Source organism: Mixophyes fleayi, chromosome 7 (genome assembly GCF_038048845.1).
Source record: "Mixophyes fleayi isolate aMixFle1 chromosome 7, aMixFle1.hap1, whole genome shotgun sequence".
Lineage (NCBI taxonomy): Eukaryota > Metazoa > Chordata > Amphibia > Anura > Limnodynastidae > Mixophyes > Mixophyes fleayi.
This window is the reverse complement of record NC_134408.1, coordinates 150,658,637-150,684,661: the sequence shown is the minus strand read 5'-3', so window position 1 is coordinate 150,684,661 and position 26,025 is coordinate 150,658,637. Positions and strand designations below refer to the sequence as shown.

Genomic DNA, 26,025 nt, shown 5'->3' with positions numbered 1-26,025 from the left:
AATATACATTATTATACATACACACATACATTAATATACATTATTATACATACACACATACATTAATATACATTATTATACATACACACATACATTAATATACATTATTATACATACACACATACATTAATATACATTATTATACATACACACATACATTAATATACATTATTATACATACACACATACATTAATATACATTATTATACATACACACATACATTATTATACATACACACATACATTAATATACATTATTATACATACACACATACATTAATATACATTATTATACATACACACATACATTAATATACATTATTATACATACACACATACATTAATATACATTATTATACATACACACATACATTAATATACATTATTATACATACACACATACATTAATATACATTATTATACATACACACATACATTAATATACATTATTATACATACACACATACATTAATATACATTATTATACATACACACATACATTAATATACATTATTATACATACACACATACATTAATATACATTATTATACATACACACATTATTATACATTATTATACATACACACATACATTATTATACATACACACATACATTATTATACATACACACATACATTATACATACACACATAATATATATATATATATAAGTTCCTAGGATATAGCCGGGATGTAAGACTTGAAGGTTTAGTGTCTGAATGAGAGTCCACAGCGATCCGCTTTACAGGCAGCCAGTAAACATGGCAAATGGTCTCCAGAACTACTAGACTAGGTAGAACACTGACCACAATTGTACTGTAACAGGTAAACCACAAAAGATAACCAGAGATCCCGCAAGCTTCTTACCGCAGTAATCCTCTGCTCCCAGTCATGCTTATCATCTGACAGTATTTCCCGAATTTTATTGATCGATTCCTCAAGATCTCTGCTCGAATAGATCTACAAATAAAGAAAAAAATAATGGGCATTTTCGCAACCAATCATTTGTTGTATGTCCCCAGTCTTGATGTAGGTGAAGAAAGAATCACATGTAACCAATGAGATCAGGGGGTGGTCATAGCAGCACATACTATTTCAGGAGATGAGGGAGTAGCCTGTCCAACTGAGTAAGTGTGTTAGTGAGGACAGGGCTGCATGTGACAGGGGCAGTGACATGATGTGAGGAGGGGAATGGAGGCAGCAGGAAGTCACAGGCTGAGAGTTATATAGTGGAAGGAGCAGAACCCCCAGCAGCACAGAGTATATCAGGAGTTGAGTGGTGTTAGTGAGGACAGGGCTGCATGTGACAGGGGCAGTGACATGATGTGAGGAGGGGAATGGAGGCAGCAGGAAGCCACAGGCTGAGAGTTATATAGTGGAAGGAGCATTTGTAAAACATGAAAAGTGGGAGGTGAGAATGGCCATAACACATATAATACTGTAAAGCAACAGTCAAACCCATCAAGGCCCTTGATATGCAAAATATATCAGCACACAATGCAAATGTGACAACTGTGTGCATCAGATATTAAAAACATAATTTATGATATTTTGTAAGCTACGGAGCCTAGTCTGCAATTTATCAATCAGCTACAGCATTGACACCCCCTATTATATTACCTGTAAGGTTGGAACATCTTCAAACGCTCTAATGAAGTCCTCCTCATCAACCGCTCCTGCGCCTCCTTCCTTTGCTGTTTGGAGCAGACACCAGTGTATTAGATCACGAATGTGCATGTATCATTTCCTATTCACCATGTTCACTATAGGTGTACAACAACCAGCAGGTAAATGTGAGTAGATTTATGTGGAAGCTGCTATAAAGGGACGGGGCTTAGAAACTGATTGAATCTTCCTCTGTTGTGACCAGATTCAGTAACTGCAGAGTTGCCAAAACTATTTATGGTGGGTAATGAAGGGCAGAGACAAGTTACCGTGTACAATGGATGAGGATGATTTCCTGTATTTATACAGCTACAAACTATACATTCTGTGTATCGTGTGACCTGTTAAGCAGTGAAATCCGGCATCATTTCTCACAATGAAACCTTGCACTGTTCAGGATGCAGATTCCCCCACTCTCTGGAGGGATATATTGATTTCTCTTGGAAGCAACCAAATTACACATGAAAAAGGGACATAATTGAGCCAGGAGCCTCAGATAAATCTTGCAAACTGCCGATATTAATAGTTTATTCCCTGAAAATATAAATCCATCTTCAGCCAAGTGCCATTGAAGACAACGCTTCAGTATTAGCCCTGACTGCACAATGACGCAGCGTCACTGTACAATAAATACTGTACATACATGAAAGTTTCCAGAATTAAGATCATGCCCCCATAATCACCTCCTGCCTTGGTGGCCACGGTGGTCGTCCCCGGCCTCCGAGCTGTCCCCATGGTCACCGGTTTGCGGGCAGAAGGTGGTGCTTTGGATGAGGCAGTGGAGCTGGCTGATGAAGGTCTGTTTCCATCAACCGAGTCTTCATCATCAAAGTTTTTATCTGCAATGAAATTTCCCAGGTAACGTTGTTATCCAATCTCAGACCACTAGCAGTGATTTCACCATTATTCAATTAAGAATCTGACACATTCACAATAGTTGTATATGTAAATATCAGTCCCACCTCTCCCAGCTTCTGACCTTCCTGGACATCATATAACGGAGCAATGCATTAACTGAATGGCAGCTTTAATGTTTTATAACCGTAAATTCAGTAGTTTAGTTCGGAGAAGCAGAGGAGCAAGGGACAGAATTCTCACCAAGATGGTGACATGTTGCAGTACTGTAAGGGTGTGGTCCCAAAATTCAGTATTAAGCCCAATAATAACCCAATGGTATTAGCAGGCTGGTTAGAAAATGCAGCCTGGAAACAACCACCATCCCCGCACTACAGGCCCTGGTGCGTTCTGGGGGGATATCAGGTAATTGAAAGAATTCTACACTGAGTATAGCTTCAGATATAACTAAATCTGTAACATTTACAATGTTTGTAAATGCACTGTGGCAGAGTGGTTAGCATTGCTGCCACACAGCTCTGGGGTCATAGGTGTGATTCAAACCCAAGTCCTGTGTGTGTGGAGACTGTACATTCTCCCTGCGTTTCTGAATGGAGATGGGGGATCACACCCCTACTTTACCCCTCATCTCAGGACTACGGCCGTCAATGACGGACGGTGGATCCATCATGTCAAAGTTCACTGAAGAAAGCTTAGGAGCGGAAACGCATTGGATCCCGTCACACAAGAACACAAACCGCTTACAACAGGACTGAATGGCGCACTCTACATACAACCAGCTACCGGACCATCACTGTACAACTTACACTGGAGGGACTGTCCGCAATCATTTCATGATTTTTCTTGCAAGGTAGATAAGGTCTTAATTCTTACTTAATTCTTACTTCTGGATTCCTTGATTGATTGTCTCCTTAGGTGAGAGAGACCTTATCTACCATGGACCAGAAGCAACACAGGGAAGACGGACACCTCTAACGCCGATCTTATGTGACGTAACTGTATTTACATTATTGTTGTGGGCTCTGGACTATCTTGAATACTTGGGAGTAACACAATGTCCTGCTTTGGACTGTATTACAATAAGTTATGCGTCTTTATTAAACTTATTTAGCCTGTGAGCCCATTGAGGGATTCAAGTACACTTACAGCACCACACTTCTCCCTCCTGAGTACGTACCTCACTTTTTGATGGCAGTTAGACATAATAAAAATATTTATATAGGTGTCTCGAAACCGTAAGATTTGGTTAGATTTTTATCACGAATTAGGTGAATTTCATAAATCCCCTTCACATATTAATACAAAACGTGTAACTTGTAAGTTGTTTCATGATTATATTTAAAGTCGACTACAGACGATGTCACCACAATTTCGGCAGCTCCTACAGCAATGTGATATAGAAATAATACTACTACAATTTATAAGTTCCAGCGCTAGCACGTTGCAGCCAAAACAAAACGGCCACAGAACAAAGGTCACAGTACAGGTTAGTTACACAACACAGCTTTAGGGGAACGTGTCCACTGGAAAACCATGAACATTTCACACGGTTGGAAGTACATACAATAGAAACATCACATGTGTACATGCCAATAATAAAGGACAGGTTAACCAATAGGTGGTGAGAGGAGGTGGTTGAAATCAGACTTCACGAAAAATGTTTTATAGACATAATTATACAATTAGACACCAATATCTCTCTCTATATATATATATATATATATATATATATATATATATATATATATATATATATCTATATATATCTATATATATCTATATATATCTATATAGCGCAAGCAAAGAGAAACATAAATCCTGCCCTGGAAAAGTCTACAAATGGTGTCGCCTCAATAGCCGAAGCCCCTCACAGTCATGACACACTGACACACACACACACACCCCTAATGACTGGGCCCCATCAAAGACATGAACAAGCCTAAGGGCTGGGTGACCTCTCTCCTCCACAGTGATGTACTGAGGCTCACAGTATGTGCTGCTATTTTACTTTTCATTGAAATGAAATTTACCAATAACAACGGACATTTAAATATGAGATAAACACACAGTTATACATACATTGTGTACATATGTATGTAAATAGGTGTGTATGTACATATGGAAAATATATATATATATATATATATATATATATATACACACACACACACACATATACATACATAGACACACATATATATATATATATATATATATATATATATATATATATATATATATATATATATATATATATATATATATATATATATACACTGTACATGCACACACGTACATGGACTATCTACCTTGGGCCACATTTATGTGCATGCCTGTATATAGGATCATTTATGCCGAACCACCATATTGCCCAGCGCTGTACATAGAATATTGAATCCTTTACATTGTATTATATATATAAAACCACTCAGATTTACATGTATCCAGATCTAACAAACACACTTTTATATTAAGACAGATCTACATCATATATCTACTCCAAACACATCCAGATATATATATCTCCATCCGCACAGACTGATCCTCCATCAGGAAGACAAAGAACAGGCAGGAAATACAGAGTGTGATATATACACGAGGGAAACAGAGAAATTCACAGCCAGGCAGCTGGCAATCAGCAGAATGGTTATTGTACATCCTTCTGTCATTATGGCGACAGGGCCGAGGACAGACCACTCCCTCTTCCATCTACACACTGGATCGCTCGGCTACACAGATACAAAGCATAAAGAATAGAAGCCTTGGCTCTTACTGGTACATATCCTTTGGCAAATGAGCTTTCTCAGCATCCCTCCGCTCTCCTCCCACACCGGCTCCACATTGGAAGGGGTTTAGTGAAGGTAAACTGTCGGCTGTCTGATCACACAGAGAGACAGCCAACATGCTGGGAATGTCAGATCCTTCCCCCCGGTGTGCATGGTGCAGTCACAGGAACTGAAGGCCAATCCGCTGGCTGTGTTAGGTGTAACTAGTCCTCAGTGATCCCGGAGGAGCATCAGCAGCTTCTACAACAGCTGCTCTCTGGCCAGGACTCAGTAATGCTCCCCCTGGGGACAGACTGGAGAGAAGGCTGTAATGTGCTGCTAGCAGGTAGTGAAAGGGTTTCCAGGCAGGAGGAGAATGTAAATGAGACAGACAGGGGATGGAGCTAGGCTGACATCGCTGTGTCTGCAGCACAGTAATGGGTGATGTCATGGAGGGTGGTGTATACAGAGGAACTGACAGCTCCAGAGCCCCTTACTCTGTATTATCATTCTGACTCACAGAGAGGACGCTGCATCACCTTTTTTACCAGAAAGCACCTTTCACTGCACAGCCTGTCATAGTCAGCAAATGGTTCCAAAATAGAGAAATACAAGCAAATAGAGGGCGTCTTGCACCAAAATATTAGCATCTCCCAATCCCCTCAGTAACATTTACATATAAGTAGATCATGGGGAGCACGGTGGCTCAGTGGTTAGCGCTTCTGCCTCACAGCACTGGGGTCATGAGTTCAATTCTCGACCATGGCCTTATCTGTGTGGAGTTTGTCTGTTCTCTCCGTGTATACGTGGGTTTCCTCTGGGTGCTCCAGTTTCCTCCCACACTCCAAAAAAACATACTAGTAGCTCAATTGGCTGCTATCAAATTGCCTTTAGTATCTCTCAGTCTGTGTGTGTGTATGTTAGGGGATTTAGATTGTAAGCTCCACTAGGGCAAGGACAGATGTGAACGAGTTCTCTGTACAGAGCTGCGGAATTAGTGGAGCTATATAAATAAATAGATGATGATGGACTATATATTATACACCCCTGTCTACAGACATAGATATGCCTACACACAAATCATCATTAACAATGGACAAACCTAAAGATAATGCCGCTATAATGTTCTGATAGGAATCCGCCATTACTGGGGGTACCTTCTACTTTCATCACTAACCATCTGTGCAGGCAAAATGTTTACCTGCTTATATAAAACAAGATATACATATTTCATTTTTTTTCCTCCATGACTCGACTATTCTCAGCAATATTTCTCTTAAATGATATATACACTTTGTTATAATTTTGCAAAATTTTTTTTATTTATTCCGACCATTTTAGTATCCAACACTAACCCGTACCGAGACCCTGTGTCCGTGTGTCCGGGGGACGGACAGTCAGCCCGTCTATCCTTAGATTACGGATCTCGGTATTTTCCCATTCAAAATGAGTTGTTTGAAATCTAAATTTGATTAACCAATATAATGTGACAACAATCTGTCTGTTTTGATCATATAAGCAGCATCTGAGCAGTAGTGATTGATCTCATAGTAAAAGAGATTTACTAAGCTGCGGGTTTGAAAAAGTGGGGATGTTGCCTATAGCAACCAATCAGATTCTAGCTTACATTTATTTAGTACCTTCTACAAAATGACAGCTAGAATCTGATTGGTTGCTATAGGCAACATCCCCACTTTTTCAAACCCGCAGCTTAGTAAATCTAGCCCTAAGAGTCTAAACTGGCTGATAAAACACAATCAAAATGACAGCTTACATTTAGTGTTACTGCAGGAGTATATAATTGTATAGGAACGGTTTACAAGTACATTGATGAAAGTTATTGGAGATCTTTTAATACGGAGCTTCTCATGTATCCTCTACATAGAACAAAAGGAATCAGATTTATACTAAGAACACTGGGCAGATAGTCCGACCCTGGTGTTACACCGAGTATGAGCTCCTTGGAAGTTTGTCCAGCATCTGATACAATGTTACAAAGCACCAAGTATGGGACAATGAACGGAGACGTTTAAATATAACTTTCTTTGGAGCAAGGTTATATACAGTATCAGTGTCCTACATTTTAACAAGAGAATATACACTATAGGTATTTACTTTTCCATACATGCTAATAGAATCATACATTTTATGTTCTGCACAGAGAAGAACTTAAGCATAATAAATAAAAAGTATTTTTAACATTATAAGAGCTGCCAATATAAAATAACCCACAACAAAGTATCACAAGGACAAAGTATCACAAGGAGGCCAAACGAATTGTACAATGTTGCATTATGTTAACAACGTCTAAATCTCTCATAAACAGGCGACATATGATCTATGAAACAGATCTTCATTCACCTTCACTCTATGGGGCATATTCAATTAGCTTTTGTATTCGCGGTAACGCGCGTTGCCGCGAAAAGTGCGCGTTCTTGCGGGTATTACGGTACTGCATTAACGCGGATTTTCCACGTTATTGCGGTACCGTGTATTACGTTTTGCGGCTGTTCCGGCGCGTTACCGCGAATCCAAAAGCTAATTGAATATGCCCCTATACGTCTTAGGCTGGATACCCAATACATTTACACAATAAATAACTGTTAGCTCAGATATTGCATTAGTGTGTACGAACCTACGATCACTTGTTATCGTTCCAAAGAACATTGTATCGTTTGATTTGGATTTTATAAACAGACCAAAGTCTTTATAAACGATGGAACTACGTTGTTCCAATCCTTCAGTATAATACTCATAATCATCTGTCTGACAACCTGCTGATATTTCCTCCTTTCTGGGTGTGTATGTTTAAATTTGTGGTCTTATGTCTCCCAAGCAGTGTGTTGTCAAAACGTGAAACACATGGAAATAGTGATCTTACAATGGCAAATCAGTAATAAACCTTTTTACATGCTGCACATGTCTTGCCATGGTGAGAAGCTAAAAAGCACAAACTTTTTTTTTTTTCTAATTTGATGTGGACATTATATAACAATAAATCGTAACAAGTGTACAGTTAAGAACCGTTGCCAAAAGCACACGACATAGCAATGAATGGCGATGATGGGATTTCCTGTTTGTGGATGTTGTGCGTGTTGAGGTTCAGTCCTTTTTTTGAATTGAGCATATTGCTGCAGGCACGGTAGATATCTGTAGAGTACTGAGTCACGAAACTTTGAGACGATGGTTATGACAGACGTAAATCACAGATATGACAGAAAATCGTGTAGAACGTGTATAGTGTGTACACGTGAAACAGCAGGCTGATCAGGACCTTCAGTTGCTAGTAAGATAGTTAACGATATCACATCGGGATATATTTTCTGCACTACCCAGCCTAACGAATAGGAATCTTTACTGGGTTTAGTGTTCATACAAGATGATGGGCTTCTATTATCTCATATTGTGCAATCAACTGACAGGTTTTTAAAAAAGAATGGATTCAGAAATGTGAGCAGTTATCTGTCATCAGCTACATAAAGGGTTTATGGATGTTAATTGTCACTTCATACACTACCATACAAGGCTGTGGATGGATACAGATACTGTAATGTAGATCCAGGGTGGGATCTGGATATTCTCCTCATCGGAAGTAGAAACCTTCTATAATAGCTATTTCTAGAGATAACATGACAGATTAGCATTCTTTCCTCTATATAGCAACACAGATGCCACCAAGTAGCCAGAACTACAGGAAAAATACACCACTACCTTATCATTGTCAGATACTATCATTGTGACAACATCCCCCAGATATGGTACTATCACTGCTTACCCAATGATAGGCAGCCTGACCCACTATCGTGGCCACATGGTGCGGCCCACTGACCTACGCACAAGGGTAACACATGACCCTTAATCTTAGTAATAAGATACAAATAGATTTAATCAAAGAAAAAGTAAGAGTAATAACATATTATTATCATTTATTTGTTAGGCACCACAAGGTATCCGCAGCGCCGCACACAGACATATCAGCAGCTATAGCAAACACATCTGACAATCACCATTTATTTATATAGCGCCACTAATTCTGCAGCGCTGTACAGAGAACGCACATCAGTCCCTGCCCCATTGGAGCTTACAGTCTAAATCCCCTAACATACACACACAGACTAGGGTCAATTTGTTAGCAGCCAATTAACCTACCAGAATGTTTTTGGAAGGAAACCAGAGCACCTGGAGAAAACCCACGCAAACACGGGGAGAACATACAAAGTCCACACAGATAAGGGATGACTCCAGTGCTGTGAGGCAGAAGTGCTAACCACTGAGCCACCATGCTGTCCACAATAAAGCAGGAAGGAGCTGGGGGCCGCAGATGAAGGCTCAGAGGGCCGCACGTTGCCCATCACTGACTTAACCAAACTAGGAAACATACAAATTATATGGGGGTCGATAAGTAACAGTGATGTAACCCATAGCAAGCAGACATTTTGCAAATTGTATAGAACAAGTGTGAGGTTAATGCAAGCATGAGCGCAGCACTGGCCTCCCGTTTGTATTTATAAATATGAAGACAGACCTGGGAGAAGGTATTTGAGGCTCCAGGTCTGTAAAAAGTCAGATATGCACATATACATGTTTCTACCTGTGTGTTGTATCAGCTTCTGGTATGTTCGTACAGGACAAGTCCCTACCGAAAATGTCTAAAGAGTCTACAGACTCCCTATGCAGATCCCTGCTGGATGTAATGAGCCGCCACCTAGTGGACAATAATAATCTTTAATTTTATTGGCCTGGGGTAAGAGAAAAACATTCATCTTCCAACAGCCCTAGCAGACGTTCTACACAGCCAATGAGGGGCTGCATGTTATATCTGAGTGTTGGTGTCAGTGGAAGTCTGACCTTGACCACTCCCACAATTCCCGCCCCACGAGCTCACCCATGGTCAGATATTGAGCTCAGGTGATGGAGAGGACTCTCCGGAACATTGCGTTGTAGTCTCTGGTTTTTAATGAATAAACTTCACCGATGGCAACGTTTCCACGCACTGCCATGACACCACCATGGCTTTTCTTTCGCTTTCTAAACACTGCGACATAGAAGGTAAATCGTCGCATTAAGAGGCATCAGATCGTTCAGAAAGAGGAGAGGCCCTGGTCCCAGCCCTCGCTCGCTGCCCTGACATTCTTTCTCAGTAATGCTTAGGGAAATGGATTACAACATGCCAGTAATTGCCAATTAAAAGTAATTTCTCCAGAGAAGTGTAATGTGTGTGACAGCAGGGAGGCTCTAACGTTTCACATTTATTTTCTGCCTAAGTTTAGGATGCTGCTACCCATCATCAAGTCACATATACAGGTTGTCTCTGCTTCTGTAAGTGAAACTCCAATACAGGAAAATACAGCAAAATGCCTAAAATAAGAATATATTGTACAACTCTTCTTGTTTGCTCTATAGGGCCGGGCTCCATTGTAGACATATAATACTACTCACAATAATTACAAATACCAGATAAATGATGGAGCTATGCAGATAAATTATATCCTGTGTGCTTTATAGATTTATAGACTAATACAATGGGTATAAACCGTCCTATGAGCATCTCATTTGGGACATTCATTAAAATGTTGCAGTGACCATGTCAGAAACCAGTATGAAAAGAAATTTGAGGCCAAATTATCTATATAAAAAAAATAAAAAAATGACATTTTTGAGTGCCAGGGTCAGAAATTATATGTCTGTATAAAAGGGACGTACATCAGTCATTATTATACATATTATGTATTATATATTATACATTATATATCAGTATTGGAACAACTGATTTAGAATCAATCCTTCTAGTGTGCATGTATAAAGTCACTGACTGTACATGTTGGACAACGGTAACAAGAGACGTACCAAAATATGAAATATCTATAACACATGATGTTGCCAGTCCTGTTATTTCAAAAGTTATTAGCTACTGTGGAGCAATTTTTTTATTCGTATCCCTGAATGTTCTCAACTAAGTCAGCTTAAAAGTTAAGGGACGTACCCCCTATACCCCACTTGTTGTTTATCCCTCTCTCCTTTTGTTTTCTGTATCCCATATACTTATACTCAATAAAAATTATTGACGCTAAAGAAAGTTAAGGGACAAACTGCTTTATGGTTCATTGTAGATTTTTTAGATTGTTTGTGTAAAAAAAAATTAAAAAATAATACATATCAGCCTCCAATAGTTATGGTACCACTACCCATAGTTTCTAATCTCAGACCGGTTTACATACATTTTACAAATGCTAAAAAAGCATATTAAAAACACCAGTGGGTATGAGGATATAAGAACAGGTTTAATGTGGACACAAACTACAGCTGAGCGCACCCTGCGCCCTGGAAAACCAGTCTGTCTAAAGCTGGTGTTCTCATTTCATAGCTGCAGGTTCTCAATATGAAAATAGATTGCAGAAGACGTCTTTTCACCGATACAAAGTAACAGGTCAAATCAAAATAAATATTCCAAAACTTTTCATAACTGACTGGTGGAAATGATTAAATTATAAATTAGTGGATGATCTGTCTCTCTCAGAGAAGGCATGTGAGCAGTAAGGTGGATGCTGAGTGGTGTTCAGCATATAACCTCAGACGGTGGGGTTCAGATCATCTATGATCCTGCTGGATGAGATATACGAGGCATGTAGGTGTGTGTGGCTGGATCACTTATAAATAACTCAATGTATAAATGTATTTAAAGGAAACAGCGCAGGGCGCTTATTTATATCATTGCAACTGTACTGATTTTATTACATCGTGTGGCACTTTGTATAGAAAATGCATTAATTTCTGAGGTATTGATTTGTAACTTCTGAGACAGGAAGTCATGATTGGAATTTTATAATTTTTTGGAAGAAAGTCCCTCATGCTAATTAGACCTTTTCATCTCCGTGACCAACACGTCTGTTTGGCCTCTAAACTCAGCAGGGGAAGGCGCTGCCTCTGTGTGGTTTGTATCCTGCATCTCAGATCCTGTCCAATAATACACACAGAAGGTTTTGGAATATAGCAGATAGGTGTAAATTTTGTTAGCTTTGCATTTAAATCCATGTTTGGGGAAACATATTGCATCCTGATACTAAAAATGACTCAGACTCCTTGGGGCAAGCAAAGTGTTCAGGGGGCTGGCTTACCCCTTGCTAGGCTGTGTCCAAAACTGTATGAAACACTGGTTTGTACTGAAATGTATCATTATTGTTCAATCCGACCTTTTTATCACTGGTACCTTAAACCAGTGTGAACTGTCCTTATCAGGACACGAGTGAATAAACATCACTTGCGTCAAGATCCTGCTTTAATAACTTCTTCCCCTGCTGTATTTCCTGTGATCTACAGATTAGACCCAAATCCGTTTCTGAGGTGGATCCAACATTCCAGTACCACCGCTCTGCCCGCTACCTGCAGCTCAGGCCAGTGGTACCATCTACAGCAACCCTGATATGAAGGCCAGAGGTCAGGGGTACCAGCCCAGGTGTACCAGCAACGGGGTACACTAGCAGCATTATTATTATTATTATCCTTTATTTGTTAGGCGCCACAAGATTTCCGCGGCGCCGTACACCATACAAACAGTACACTATACAGGGTGAAACAGCACAAGACAATAAACAAAAATACCAGTACTTCAGAAACTCCAGGCAAGTTAAAGCAATAAACATGGAGCAGAAGTACAGGTGAGGAGACAGGAGGGAAGAGGGCCCTGCTCATTTGAGCTTACATCCTAAGGGAGGGAAAACAGAAAGACACAAGGGGAGCCAGATGAGGCAAAGGGGAAAGCGAGTGGAGGTGAAGGGGTTATGTGGATGGTTGGTAGGCTTTAAGGAAGAGGTGGGTTTTCAGTGCACGTTTGAAGGAGCACAGAGTAGGAGAGAGGCAGATGGAACGAGGGAGGTTATTCCAGTGAAGGGGGGCTGCACGGGAAAATTCTTGGATTCTGGAGTGGGAAGAGGTGATAAGAGTGGAGGAGAGTCGGCGATCACTGGCTGAGCGCAGGAAGCGAGCAGGAGTGTGAATGGAGAGGAGGTTAGAGATATAGGGGACAGTAGAGTGGGAGAGAGCCTTGTAAGTGGTGGTGAGGAGTTTGAAAAGGATTCTGTAGGTGAAGGGGAGCCAGTGTAAGGCGAGAGAGAGGGGAGGCAGATGAGGAGCGGCGCGAGAGGAAGATGAGTCTAGCGGCCGCGTTGAGTACAGAGCGGAGGGGGGAGAGATGGGAGTGGGGGAGGCCGGTGCGGAGGAGGTTGCAGTAATCCAGGCGGGAGATGATGAGTGCGTGTATGATGGTCTTGGTGGCATCCTGAGAGAGAAAGAGACGGATGCGGGCAATGTTGCGTAGTTGGAAGCGACAGGCTTGGGCAAGTGAATGAATGTGGGGGGCGAAAGAGAGAGAGGAGTCAAGGGTGACCCCCAGGCAGCGGAGTTGGGTGACAGAGGAGATGGTGGTGTTGTTGACGACAATAGAGAGGTCGTGGTGGGAAGGGAGTCTGGACGGAGGAAAGACAATGAGTTCCGTTTTCGAGATATTGATTTTGAGAAACCGCGCAGACATCCAGGAGGAGATGGCGGTGAGGCAGTCAGACACGCGAGAGAGGACGGCGGAAGAAAGGTCAGGAGAAGAGATGTAGAGTTGAATGTCGTCAGCATACAGGTGATACTGAAGACCGAAGGAGGAGATGAGAGCACCAAGGGAGGAAGTGTAGAGCGAAAAAAAGTAGAGGGCCAAGAACAGAGCCCTGCGGGACACTAACAGGGAGAGGGTAGGGGGGGGGAGGAAGAGCCGGATGTGGATACAGAGAAGGAGCGGTTAGCGAGGTAAGAGGTGAACCTGGTATGGACAGATCCGGAGAGGCCAAGAGAGAGAAGAGTTTGCAGCAGGAGGGGGTGGTCCACAGTGTGAAAGGCTGCTGAGAGGTCGAGGAGGATAAGAAGGGAGAAGTGACCCTTGGATTTGGCCGATAGGAGGTCGTTAGTAACCTTGGCCAGGGCAGTTTCGGTGGAGTGGAGAGGACGGTAGCTGGATTGGAGGGGGTCCAGGAGGGAAAAGTCGGAGAGGTGACTGGCGAGGCGGCTGCAGACAATCCGCTCAAGTAATTTGGAGGCAAAGAGGAGGAGTGAGATAGGGCAATAATTGGTTAGAGAGGTGGGGTCAAGATTAGGTTTTTTAAGGATAGGAGAGATAAGGGCGTGTTTAAAGGTGGAGGGGACTACACCGGAGGAGAGAGATAAGTTGGAAGAGGTGAGCGAGGTAGGAGCAGACAGTGGGAGAAAGAGAGCGAAGGAGGTGGTAGGGGATGGGATCAAGAGGACAGGTAGAGGGAGGAGAGGAGAGGATAAGGGAGCGAACTTCTTCCCCAGTTGTGGGACAATAGGAGCTCCAGAGTTGGTTGTTGGAGGGAGGTGAGGCAATGAGGGTGGCAGGAGAGGGGGAGGAGGAGGTGTTAAGTCGGTTGGCCTCAATTTTGTAGGAGAAAAAGGTGGCAAAGTCAGTAGCAGAGAGGGAGAGCGGAGGGAGTTGAAGGTGGGGGGAAGAGGCGGCGGGGGTTGGAGGACTGGGAAGAAATGAGGGACTTGAAAAAGGATTGTTTAGCGAGGGAGAGGGCAGAGCAGAAAGAGGAGAGGATGAATTTATAGTGAAGGAAGTCAGCCAAGGAACGAGATTTCCTCCAGAGGCGTTCAGCAGTGCGAGAGCACCTTTGGAGTGCCAGGGTTGAGGAATGAGGCGGCGACGGCGGATAGCGGAGGCCGGGGCGACAGCATCCAGAGCAGTGGAGAGGGAGGGGTTGTAGAGAGAGGACGCCTGGTCAGGACAGGCCAGGGAGGGGAGGGTTGATAGGAGAGACTCAAGAGAGGAGGAGAAGGAGGTAGGGTCAATAGCATAAAGGTTGCCCCTAGATAGGGTGGCTTTAGGCGAGGGCGGAGTAGGGGAGGAGGACAGAGTGAAGGAGAGGAGATGGTGGTCAGAGAGTGGGAATAGAGAGTTAGAGAAGTCAGAGATCAGAGAAAACAAGGTTGAGGGAGTGACCAAGACAGTGGGAGGGGAAGAAGGTCCACTGGGTGAGACCTAGAGAGGAGGATAGGGAGAGAAGTTTGATGGTGGCGGGGTCGGAACGCTTGTCAATGGGGATATTGAAGTCGCCAAGTATGATGGAGGGCAGGTCAGAGGCGAGGTGATGGGGGAGCCAGGCAGCGAAGTTGTCAAGGAAGAGGGACGAGGGGCCCGGGGGACGGTAGATGACAGAGTCACGGAGGTGGATAGGGGAGAAGAGACGGATGGAGTGAACGTCGAAGGAGGAGAAGGAGGGGGAAGGTAAGGTAGGAATTACCCGAAAAGTGCAGTTAGGGTTACCCAGAAGGGCGCGGTTCTGGATGCCACTAAGGAGTCCAGTGGTGGCAGCAGCTTAAACAATAAAGTGTAAGTATACCAAATCTTCCAGGATAGGGAATAAGATTTTGATAGGACCTCCCTCTGTGTTAGGGATAATGAGGAATAATTATACATTTGAAGCACTCAACATCTCAAATCATAATGAACAAAATAATTCGCATTTTCCTTCAGTTATATGTGCAATGTTATCCTAAGTTCTATCAATCATGATTATATTTACGGAAGATTTCCACCATCAGGCAGTTCATTGGCCTCGTTACGGCATCCTGCAACTCTTACTAAGCACATTGCGTTAGGGTTTCATGATTTTATTGTATTTATTTGTAAAGCTATGTGGTGATCTTCAGAGTATGAGAAAGCGCAACACATTATAGAATGCTAGACAGCGCGGTGATGATGTGAATTCATCAAGGAGTTTAATCACGACAGAGGCGACCACAGCCAAGGAAAAGCTATCACCCCATCCCACGCCTGTGTTTTCACCAAAGCCTTTATACCATCAAGTGCTTTATTTTGTTGTTCTTCAATACAAATCAGATCCTACTGCAATCCATAGACATTGTTTTATATCAATTGCATCTTTCCTTCCCCCTTTTAGTTTTCATGTTTTGCGGTTTGTATTTCTTGAGTGTTAAGATGCTGAATAGTGGGAGATAAACCTGCAGATTACATGGGTGGACTAAGCTTTATGCTACACGGCTCAATATGAAGCGTTTAGAGAACGGCTTCTAGATCCACACTTGCACAGTAACATGCACAGTCTGCCTATTTCCCATTAGCCGGTAATACTGGGCTGCAGACAACGTGATGCAGGGTATGACCAGAGGTTACGACGATTAATATGTTACAAGCAGATAGAAGGCAGAACAAAGAAAAAAAACAAACATAAGCCCCTTCCCCCATCCAACCAGCCCAATTCTTCATTAACTAGTCCCAATTTCCTATCCAAAAGAAGGTATGGCCTAATGTGACCAAAATTATCCCAAATTGTTTATTCAGTATCATTCTAATTTATGCAATTTTCACCAAAGAATAAGGAGAATAATCTACAGATTACTCCAACCCCATGCATAAAGGTCTTACATTAAAGTAATAATAAAACACACAATTGCTGGTCTTGGCTGATATAGCACAGAGAACCGTTGGATAGTTAATTTTAAGGAAGACTATCTTATAGTAAAATACACAATAAAGATAAAAGCAATGGGCTTATTCTGAAGAAAACCCCCCACACATAGAAACAGGGACTGATGCGAGATCTCCGTACAGGGCTGTGGAATTTGTGGCGCTATATAAATAAATGATGATGAAACAATGTAAAATAAGAGCAACAGAATGAAGAAAAACAAACTTACATATTTGGTTCATCTGCTGCAAGTCTACAGGTACCCACTATAAATAGCCAGTGGTACACAAGTCCAGACCTATAGATCAGGAGGCGGAGCCAGTGATAGACCGCTATAGGCTTATAGACCCAGGAGGAGGAGCCAGCAGTGATACACTGCTAAAGGCCTATAGGCCCAGGAGAAGGAGCCAGCAGTGATACACTGCTATAGGCCTATAGACCCAGGAGGAGGGGCCAACAGTGATACACCGCTATAGGCCTATAGACCCAGGAGGAGGAGCCAGCAGTGATACACCGCTATAGGCCTATAGACCCAGGAGGAGGAGCCAGCAGTGATACACCGCTATAGGCCTATAGACCCAGGAGGAGGAGCCAGCAGTGATACACTGTTATAGATCCAGTAGGTACACAGTTCTGCACATACAGATATCATAGAATAGAATGAAACCCAGCCCTCTTTCCATCTCTATTGTTTGTCTTTTCAAACCTTTATGTTTTTACACTTTCCCCAAAGTGTTTTGTTGGTAAATTTCTATTATTTTACATATTAGATTTTGTAACCTGTTAGTAGCTGTGTTTTAAATTATTGCTGCACTGTTTGTTGATGTCTGTATGTCCTTTGTAAGACACTGGTATGTGCATGGATAGGTCTGCCTTTCGCTGTCCTGTCTCAATTATTAGACAACTATTACACTTCTGTCCCTGTAATAAGATAACAAAATTACCATGATTGTCATTTTGAAACATGATGATATTTTGGGCTTTGTAACATGGTAAAAAGAAGCAGACATTTATGGGAGAGGAGCCATAAGTGGTGGTCACTTGCCTGACATAATGTAAGTAAAGCTAGGAACATTATTGCAGAAAGTGTTGGTGTATTGGTGCTGACAGACCAAGGGTGCAAAATCCCCGGTATTCATCAAGAACCGCCGCAAGGCAGGATGGACTTTGCTGCCGAGAAATCGAAGGTCGCGATCCCCTGGATTGTCTCAGAATGTAGCACTAGGGCACAATTAGGTGAACAATAGCAGACACTGGATGAACTGGAACCAAGAACAGAGAGGAATGGTGGAACAGACCAGGATCTGGTACACTGGAGATCAAGTAGAGAACAGTCAGACAGGCTGGGATCTGGTACATGGGTGACCTGGCAGAGAATAGTCCGACAGGCAGAGTTTGGAACAAGCAGATATACACAGAGAGCAGGGCTGAAGCATCAACACGTGGAACAGTAAGGAGTCAGAAGCTCAGCAACTAAGTGGCTCTGATACAGGACAAGTGTCAGAGTGGGGGGAGAAGTTTGAACAGATGATTCATGTGACCCGCTAGCCAGAACCGCTGAGAGCAGCGTGAGCAGAGGACAGCGCTGGAACGCAAACAGGCAAGTATGTGACAGTGTATAATTATTATATTTTGTTATTACACGCAGTGGTGCTTGAGATCTAACACTGCTATATATTTAGTGTTTAATAACAGTAGAGCATTCTATGTGCAGTGCAGAAATATAAGGGAATAACATTTATTCATTAGCAGTGTGTAGCAAAACATTTAATTGCAAGCTCTGCAGGCCCATTGTCTGTTCGTGTTCTCTCTGTGCTACACGATTAGTCTAATAATAGCTGCTGGTGAAACATGAAATCCTGCGCACTGCTCGGTTGTACGGGATAATCCGTCACGGAGGACTGGCTGCCATTTTCAGCTACCTGCAATATCCCACCAGCTGGAAGCCTTCGGGATATAAATCAGTTTCTGAACCATTTCACAGCTTCGTTATTTGTGTCTCTGTGCATAAATCTTTAAAAAGCAAAGTAAATAATATCCATCCCCCCTCCATAAATGTTCTGCATTTTACTAGATCTACAAATGTCTGAACAACTTGTGTATATGGACAGAAACAGCTCACTCCCCCTTGTCCTGCTGAGCACAGCTCTGTAGCCAAGCAAAATCTGACAGCTTGCCTCTGCCAAAATAAAAGCCTTCTGCACAGACATCTCAGCAACCCCAGCTTCCATCCCTGAATTACAATATTCCAGACTTGCAGCAGCTCTCACAGCTGAAGAGAACGGTCTGGAATGCAAATACTTGTATTAAACACAGGAATTAGTTTCACAAGTTAATCCCTTTCCTTTCTGGAGAGGCTTAGATCCGTGCTCACAGAAAGCAACATATGGACACCATGTCAGAACCTCAAAACCAATAGATGGACGATATTTATTATTACCAAACTAAACAAAGGAAGCGTTTCTTAGTGACTGTCCGTATTACATATTGTACTAAGGTGTCCTCTCACTAGTAGGTTTTAAGCTCAAACTGTAAAAAAAATAAAAAATAAAAAGTTGGCATTAAATTAAGTTGGTAGAGAGATTATATATATATATATATATATATATATATATATATATATATATATATATATATATAATCTCCAATACAATAAGTCGTAACTAAACTCTATATAATAAAAAAATTAAACCCAATTGTTGGGTCCATAATTCGGACCCTTCCAGCTGGGGCTTGTGTGACAAGTTAAGAGACTGTCCCCTATATAAAGACTGTGGCTCTCACTATATTAGCAATGCACCCGTCATTACACACCAGATATACAGCACAGGGGACATTTTTAACATTTTTTAACACTAATATCTTCTTTCCCAATTTCATACTTCACACCCAGTCCGGCTACTTTATATAATTCCAGTCTGATCAGATGAACGGGGAGTTCAGTATATTATGCTGGCAGAAGGACCGATCCAGTGACCTGGTTTTGTGTAATATCTGATTGGTGCCAGCAGACACTGCGTCGCTCCATTCTATTCCCTGGTACAAATGTACCCATTGCCTGACGTTACCGCATGACAATGCTGTATTGCTGATTAACCAACACAATCTGTGACTAGGAACAGTTTTTGGATGTAAACACTGACTCCCCCTCCCCCCCCAGATCAGAGAGTAAGGTGCTAACAGCTGATTTAATGATTACAGATATAAGACAGCGTCTACACTTCTGCTGCCAATAGGGACAGCCCCATCTGCATAAATTGTAGCAATAGTCATGATACGCTGCACATAATTAATGGTTTAAAAACGCACTGAACACACAAGTGATGGTCTTGCAGAAGGGGTCTGATAATTAATGCACTAGGAGGAGAGAGTCCTTGGGGTAACCTAGCAACAGGGAGAGATTGCATCTTGCAGGCTGGGAACCATTTCAAATTACAGCTCCGACACAACAGTCACTGCAAACCACAGATCATCCTACAAGCTGTACTCGGTACATACCCAGAGATGATTGGATCATGGTCCCGGATTTCTGGACTTCGTCGAATTTGGTGAAAATCACATTCAAGCTGTAAACATAAAGACAAGCGTGAGACAGAGCAGGGAGCAGATTACATGAGCGCAGCTTGGAAGCAGCGCGCAGCTCCCTCTAGCAATGTTTCACCTAAACTCTCAGCTCTGTGCACAAAGTAAGATCTGGCCTGGATTCCTTAAGTAGCACTGTCATAGTGTGATCCACAGGATGGCGGCTAGATGAAGGCCACTAGGCCACATTATTCCTGGACTCTCTGCACTCCACCAGGATAAGTCCTGAGCCGTCTGTTCCCAGTGATGTATAAACAGAGAAGTCGCTGCATGGAGTGGAGGGGGCAGAGTGAGATCAGCGTCACACACAGCTCTGCATGGAGCTGCAAATACCCCTTAAAGGGAAACTACTACTTAATCCTTGTTCTGTCCACATCTACCACCTGTTACTGGATCTTTATAAAGATGTATTTACAGAACCATCATGCACTGAACTACTAAGTACACCAGCCCCATTTTACATTGTAGTAATATAAGGAAGAGAAAATACATAACATCTGTTTTGCAACAACTGTCCGAGCTTCTATAGAAATATTCTTAAAGCACCACAAATAGTTACATGGAAGACCGATTTTGTCAAAACTAGCATGTGTTTGTGTGAAAATGTTAGTTGAAATTGAACAAAAAATGGGTTGGGACAATGGGTGCAATCTGACAGTGACATCCGTCACCAGCTGACCACAATATAGGATCCAGCAGTTGAACGAGGTGCAGAATGGTCTAATCTGTCCGGGCGATGGGCCCTTGGATCTGTACGGGCACAGTTGCCTTGCAGAACTTTCCCTTACAGCCAGTGTTGTGTTTATTTTCTAACTTCACAAAACCCTCCTGTCGAGAGAGAATTATTACACCACAGTGTGGTATAAGGACAGGTCTGACATCACTGGGAGAGTAATGATGTCACTGGGGGATTGGCCAGGCCTGGAGGCAAATAGATGGCAGTCACAACCTATAATATTGTACATATATTTATACTCTCTGAAGAGTCTGTGTCCAGCATAAACAACGCACCATTAGGTAAATAAGTGATTGATTTCAGGTAAAGCATCACGTCTACCCATCTTATACAATAGGAGTAACGATTGGGGGACTAACACTATTGAGTAATAACTCCTCGTGTTCATTTCAGTTACTTATAATATGCAGTAGATATAGCATTATAAGCCATCTACACACCCGGGAAGCATAAACAATCTCCCAACACTATAATTTAGAACGCGTAAGCAGTAGACAGCCTTTGGTTATACATGGTCATATATGACGCCAAACACGCAGCATTGACAGAACATGAACAAGGGGACTGGTGGGATCATGGAAGTCTGAACCGGTTAATGAATGTAACAGTTTTTAACCATATAGCACTTTAAACCATTATTTGTGTATTCTACAGCAATGGGTTCCTAATAAAAATACAATATCAGGATGCAGCATGGCTGTATTAACTACATTTTACATGCTTTTAAGCAATCAATATACATTTATAAACAATCTTCCATGTTTTCATAGAGGACAAAGAGTTTCACATTCATCGGTGCCACTGTGTGGTCTCATTGTGAGTGTAAATTCCTGACAAGTCATTGTATATGAAAGGGCAGATAGGCTAATAGAGAGTAAGGGTCTATACACTCCTGGGAGGTCCAAGACGTGGGACTACAACACAATACCTGTGTAGTAAATAGGCACAATGGCCGACGTCATAAAATCAGAATTAAACAGACACTAGGTATACAGACACTAGGTATACAGACACACGGTATACAGACACACGGTATACAGACACACGGTATACAGACACACGGTATACAGACACACGGTATACAGACACACGGTATACAGACACACGGTATACAGACACACGGTATACAGACACACGGTATACAGACACACGGTATACAGACACACGGTATACAGACACACGGTATACAGACACACGGTATACAGACACACGGTATACAGACACTAGGTATACAGACACTAGGTATACAGACACACGGTATACAGACACACGGTATACAGACACACGGTATACAGACACACGGTATACAGACACACGGTATACAGACACACGGTATACAGACACACGGTATACAGACACACGGTATACAGACACACGGTATACAGACACTAGGTATACAGACACTAGGTATACAGACACTAGGTATACAGACACTAGGTATACAGACACTAGGTATACAGACACTAGGTATACAGACACACGGTATACAGACACTAGGTATACAGACACTAGGTATACAGACACTAGGTATACAGACACTAGGTATACAGACACTAGGTATACAGACACTAGGTATACAGACACTAGGTATACAGACACTAGGTATACAGACACTAGGTATACAGACACTAGGTATACAGACACACGGTATACAGACACTAGGTATACAGACACTAGGTATACAGACACTAGGTATACAGACACTAGGTATACAGACACTAGGTATACAGACACTAGGTATACAGACACTAGGTATACAGACCAGCATCACACCAGCCACAGCTGTAGGAATTGTAGACATGTGAAAAGCTGAAAGGGATTTCCACCACACTGGTGATTTTGTAGCAACCAATAAAGGTGGCAGTACCCAAAAGATAAGGTAAATACTCATGCCATGGAAGGCACAGCAAGCGAGGGCATCGTCTTCGCAGATTTACCAATTGTCTTGGCCAACATGTGAATGATTCTGGTACAATACTGGTTGAGATCTAACCATTTCGGGCTAAAACGACCCAACTGCTTGGCCGTATTGCAGCATGTAAGGGCACCAGAATTCGGTATGTAGGAGATAACGATGGGTATTTTTTCATACAGATCAAAATAGAGAACAAATAACCAGCTCTCTGACCTGTTGTAACATGCAGTGTTTTGGAAGTTACTCATGCGATTCACATGTAAAATATAAACTGGAGCCCACGATAATAGTAAATATATAGCTGGGGTAAATTTAGAGTCACTGAACAACAAATCTACAGCAATATTTTTACAGTAAACCACCTAACCTTCAATGGGCACAAAACAGGGGTGCTCTGGTGTGCAGGACCCCCGATGATTGGCAGCTATACCATCACCCAAACAGTTGCTGTCAATATAGTCTCCTGCAGGAGTTTCTCCTGGATGTTTGGGGTCCAAGATATCAGGTCCCCCAATACTGCTACATAGGAAAGAGATGTACTGTAATAATATTACAGTTAAGCAAAATTTACTTCACATAAAGTGTAGTGGATAAGTGGAATAGCCTCCCATCAGAGGTGGTAGAGGATAATACAGTAGAGCAATGTAAACATGCTTGGGATGGACATAAGGATATCCTTATAAAGAATAAAGGATCAAAGAGGGTTTGAGTTACCATAGGTTACAATATGGGCCGACTAGATGAGCCAAGTGGTTCTTATCGGCTGTCAAATTCTATGTCTATGGATACTGTGCTACCCAAAACCATTTTACAGTAAAATGGTCTCCATGAAGCATCACCCGTCCTCATATTACCCAACAGGGGAATTCTATAACGTTACAAGCATCACGTCTTTCTATCTGCACACGTGTGACACGTGGAGTTGCTGTCTAAATCTGTATGTAGCTTTTAGAATTAAACACATAGTCCCGGTAAAGGATAAAGCGCTGAAACATAATAACTCACCGAGACTGTGGAAGTCCTTTCTTGCCAAGGTCAGCACGTACACGCTCTCCTACATGTCTGTAGATTTCAACCAGGCAATTTATTGCTGCGTCTCGGACCTGCAGGAGCCATGCACAACACAACCGCAGGTTAGAAGTGACCCTGGATGAGGCCTTGTACATTCCTCAGTACACAATGTAAAGCATGATACAAACGGGAGGATACAAGTGTTGCATAATGCAGAGGAGGAAGGTTAAGACAATTACTGTGCTTTCAGAATTACAATATGTTAGCGAAATGTGAAATTGTGACATGTGAATTTGGTCACTAACTGCGCTGTCCTGATGCTAGCGATGTGTGATGTCATCAGCAACAGCAGCCACTCATTAAATCGGTGCCCTCCCAGGGTAGCAGTTTTGTGGTTAAATACACAAGTAGAAAGGGGAGAAACCATTCCCAGATCTGAAAGGAGCGAGAAATTCAAACTTGCAGCACAGGGAGGTTGGCAGTGAATGCAACACCCGACGGGCCAGGAGCCACAGCCGTATATGCAAAAGGTCTCATTCACACAATCCAACACGTTCATAGCAACGTGAACGCTGGAAGCTTTCACTTCCACGATCACAAAAAAAAAATCACAGCCTATCAAATCACAAGGAATTAGTGACATCATAGTAAGACATTAGCACTAGCTCCTAGAGAACTGATAGACTGTAGTCTAATAATTATTGGCTGTATCCTATGTGTAGGTGATGTGGACACTTTAATAACAGGAATATATACAAACATGTTTTACAAGGACTCGAAGAAAAATAAAGTGAGATTACAAGTCTTTGGAACAAGCATTCTAGATATCACCATTTTAAATGTTTTTGTGAAAGGTTATTTAAAAGGTTTGTTTCCCATAGATTTGTTTTCTTCTGATAAGGGTTGGTGTTAATGTTTTTACTCACCTACAATTAAAATATTCTCCTACCTTTACAGAGCATTAATTCAGCAATGACTTGGGTTATTAAAGGTTTGAACCTTTTACTGCTGTGATCGGTCTCCCATGGTTATAATGTCGCGCATGGCAATAAACATACATGTACCCAGGGAAATGTGAGGCAGACAGCCCCATGGCACTCAGTGACTCATTACATCCCAACTATACATTTTTCTACTAAAAAGCTGGAACTTGGGAAACACATATTAGCTGATCTGAAAGATAATTTAAGATAGTTTGTACTGTTTTGGTGGTGTCTCTAATACACATACTCTGCTCCTGAAAACCCACTGATGCCTGAGAACTAAATCTGAGCAGGAAAGAACCATGTGGGACATTTACAGATGTAAATGGCTTCATCAATAAAAGTGAAGTCCATTTTCACTTTTAATTCACTAGCATTCTCCGGAGCCAAAACACACACCTATGTGTTCATAGCTCAGATGGCAGCTCATAGGTCTGAGCTTTCAGATTAAGCATAGGTTTTATTCCTTCCAATCACTGCTCAAACTACTTTCCAAATCAGGAGTGATGTGACCTCTGTACCAAATACTCCACCAGACTTAGAAGAAAACAAATACTCCACACCGCCACCTATTGGTTGTAAAGAAAATGTAATGCACATATCCTGTAACCTCTATTATTTAAAAGAAATCAGTCAGCAGCAAACTCCTGAAAAGAGACAACCTCCTCCTCAACGCAAGAGGAGGAGGGGGCACCAAATATCCTGAATGCAAGGGGGCCCCATACTTTCTTGTGGGGGCATTACAATTCCTATACACAAGGGGGTCCCCACATTAGACTTCCTGTATGCCAGGAGGAGTACATTTGTACAGAATAGAATTATGTTGTGTGTACTGTGACAGAGCATATGCATTGTAAAGATTTGTGTTTGAAAATGACCACCTTAGAAGCAACAAATTCTGTTATATGAAGTTCAGTAACAAGCCCCTCCCCTTAATATAAACAAGACCTCATTACCAACAAAAACTACAAGCTGCAGCATGCATTGCTATCATTTTGCCTGGTGCCTGGTTAGGTTGTATGGT

General features: G+C 42.0%; 1 protein-coding gene across 1 annotated transcript in view; it reads right to left on the bottom strand.

Annotated features, from left to right (window-relative positions):
* The window catches only part of CLASP1 (cytoplasmic linker associated protein 1), a 120,948-nt gene that overhangs the window by 55,335 nt on the left and 39,588 nt on the right, over positions 1–26,025 (bottom strand). Inside the window, exons 7-11 of the mRNA XM_075181141.1 lie at positions 24,013–24,110; positions 20,273–20,340; positions 2,349–2,504; positions 1,621–1,694; positions 868–960 (exon numbers count right to left, since the gene is read on the bottom strand). Of these exons, the coding sequence (XP_075037242.1) occupies positions 868–960; positions 1,621–1,694; positions 2,349–2,504; positions 20,273–20,340; positions 24,013–24,110 (489 nt within the window). The remainder of the gene's footprint in view (positions 1–867; positions 961–1,620; positions 1,695–2,348; positions 2,505–20,272; positions 20,341–24,012; positions 24,111–26,025) is intronic.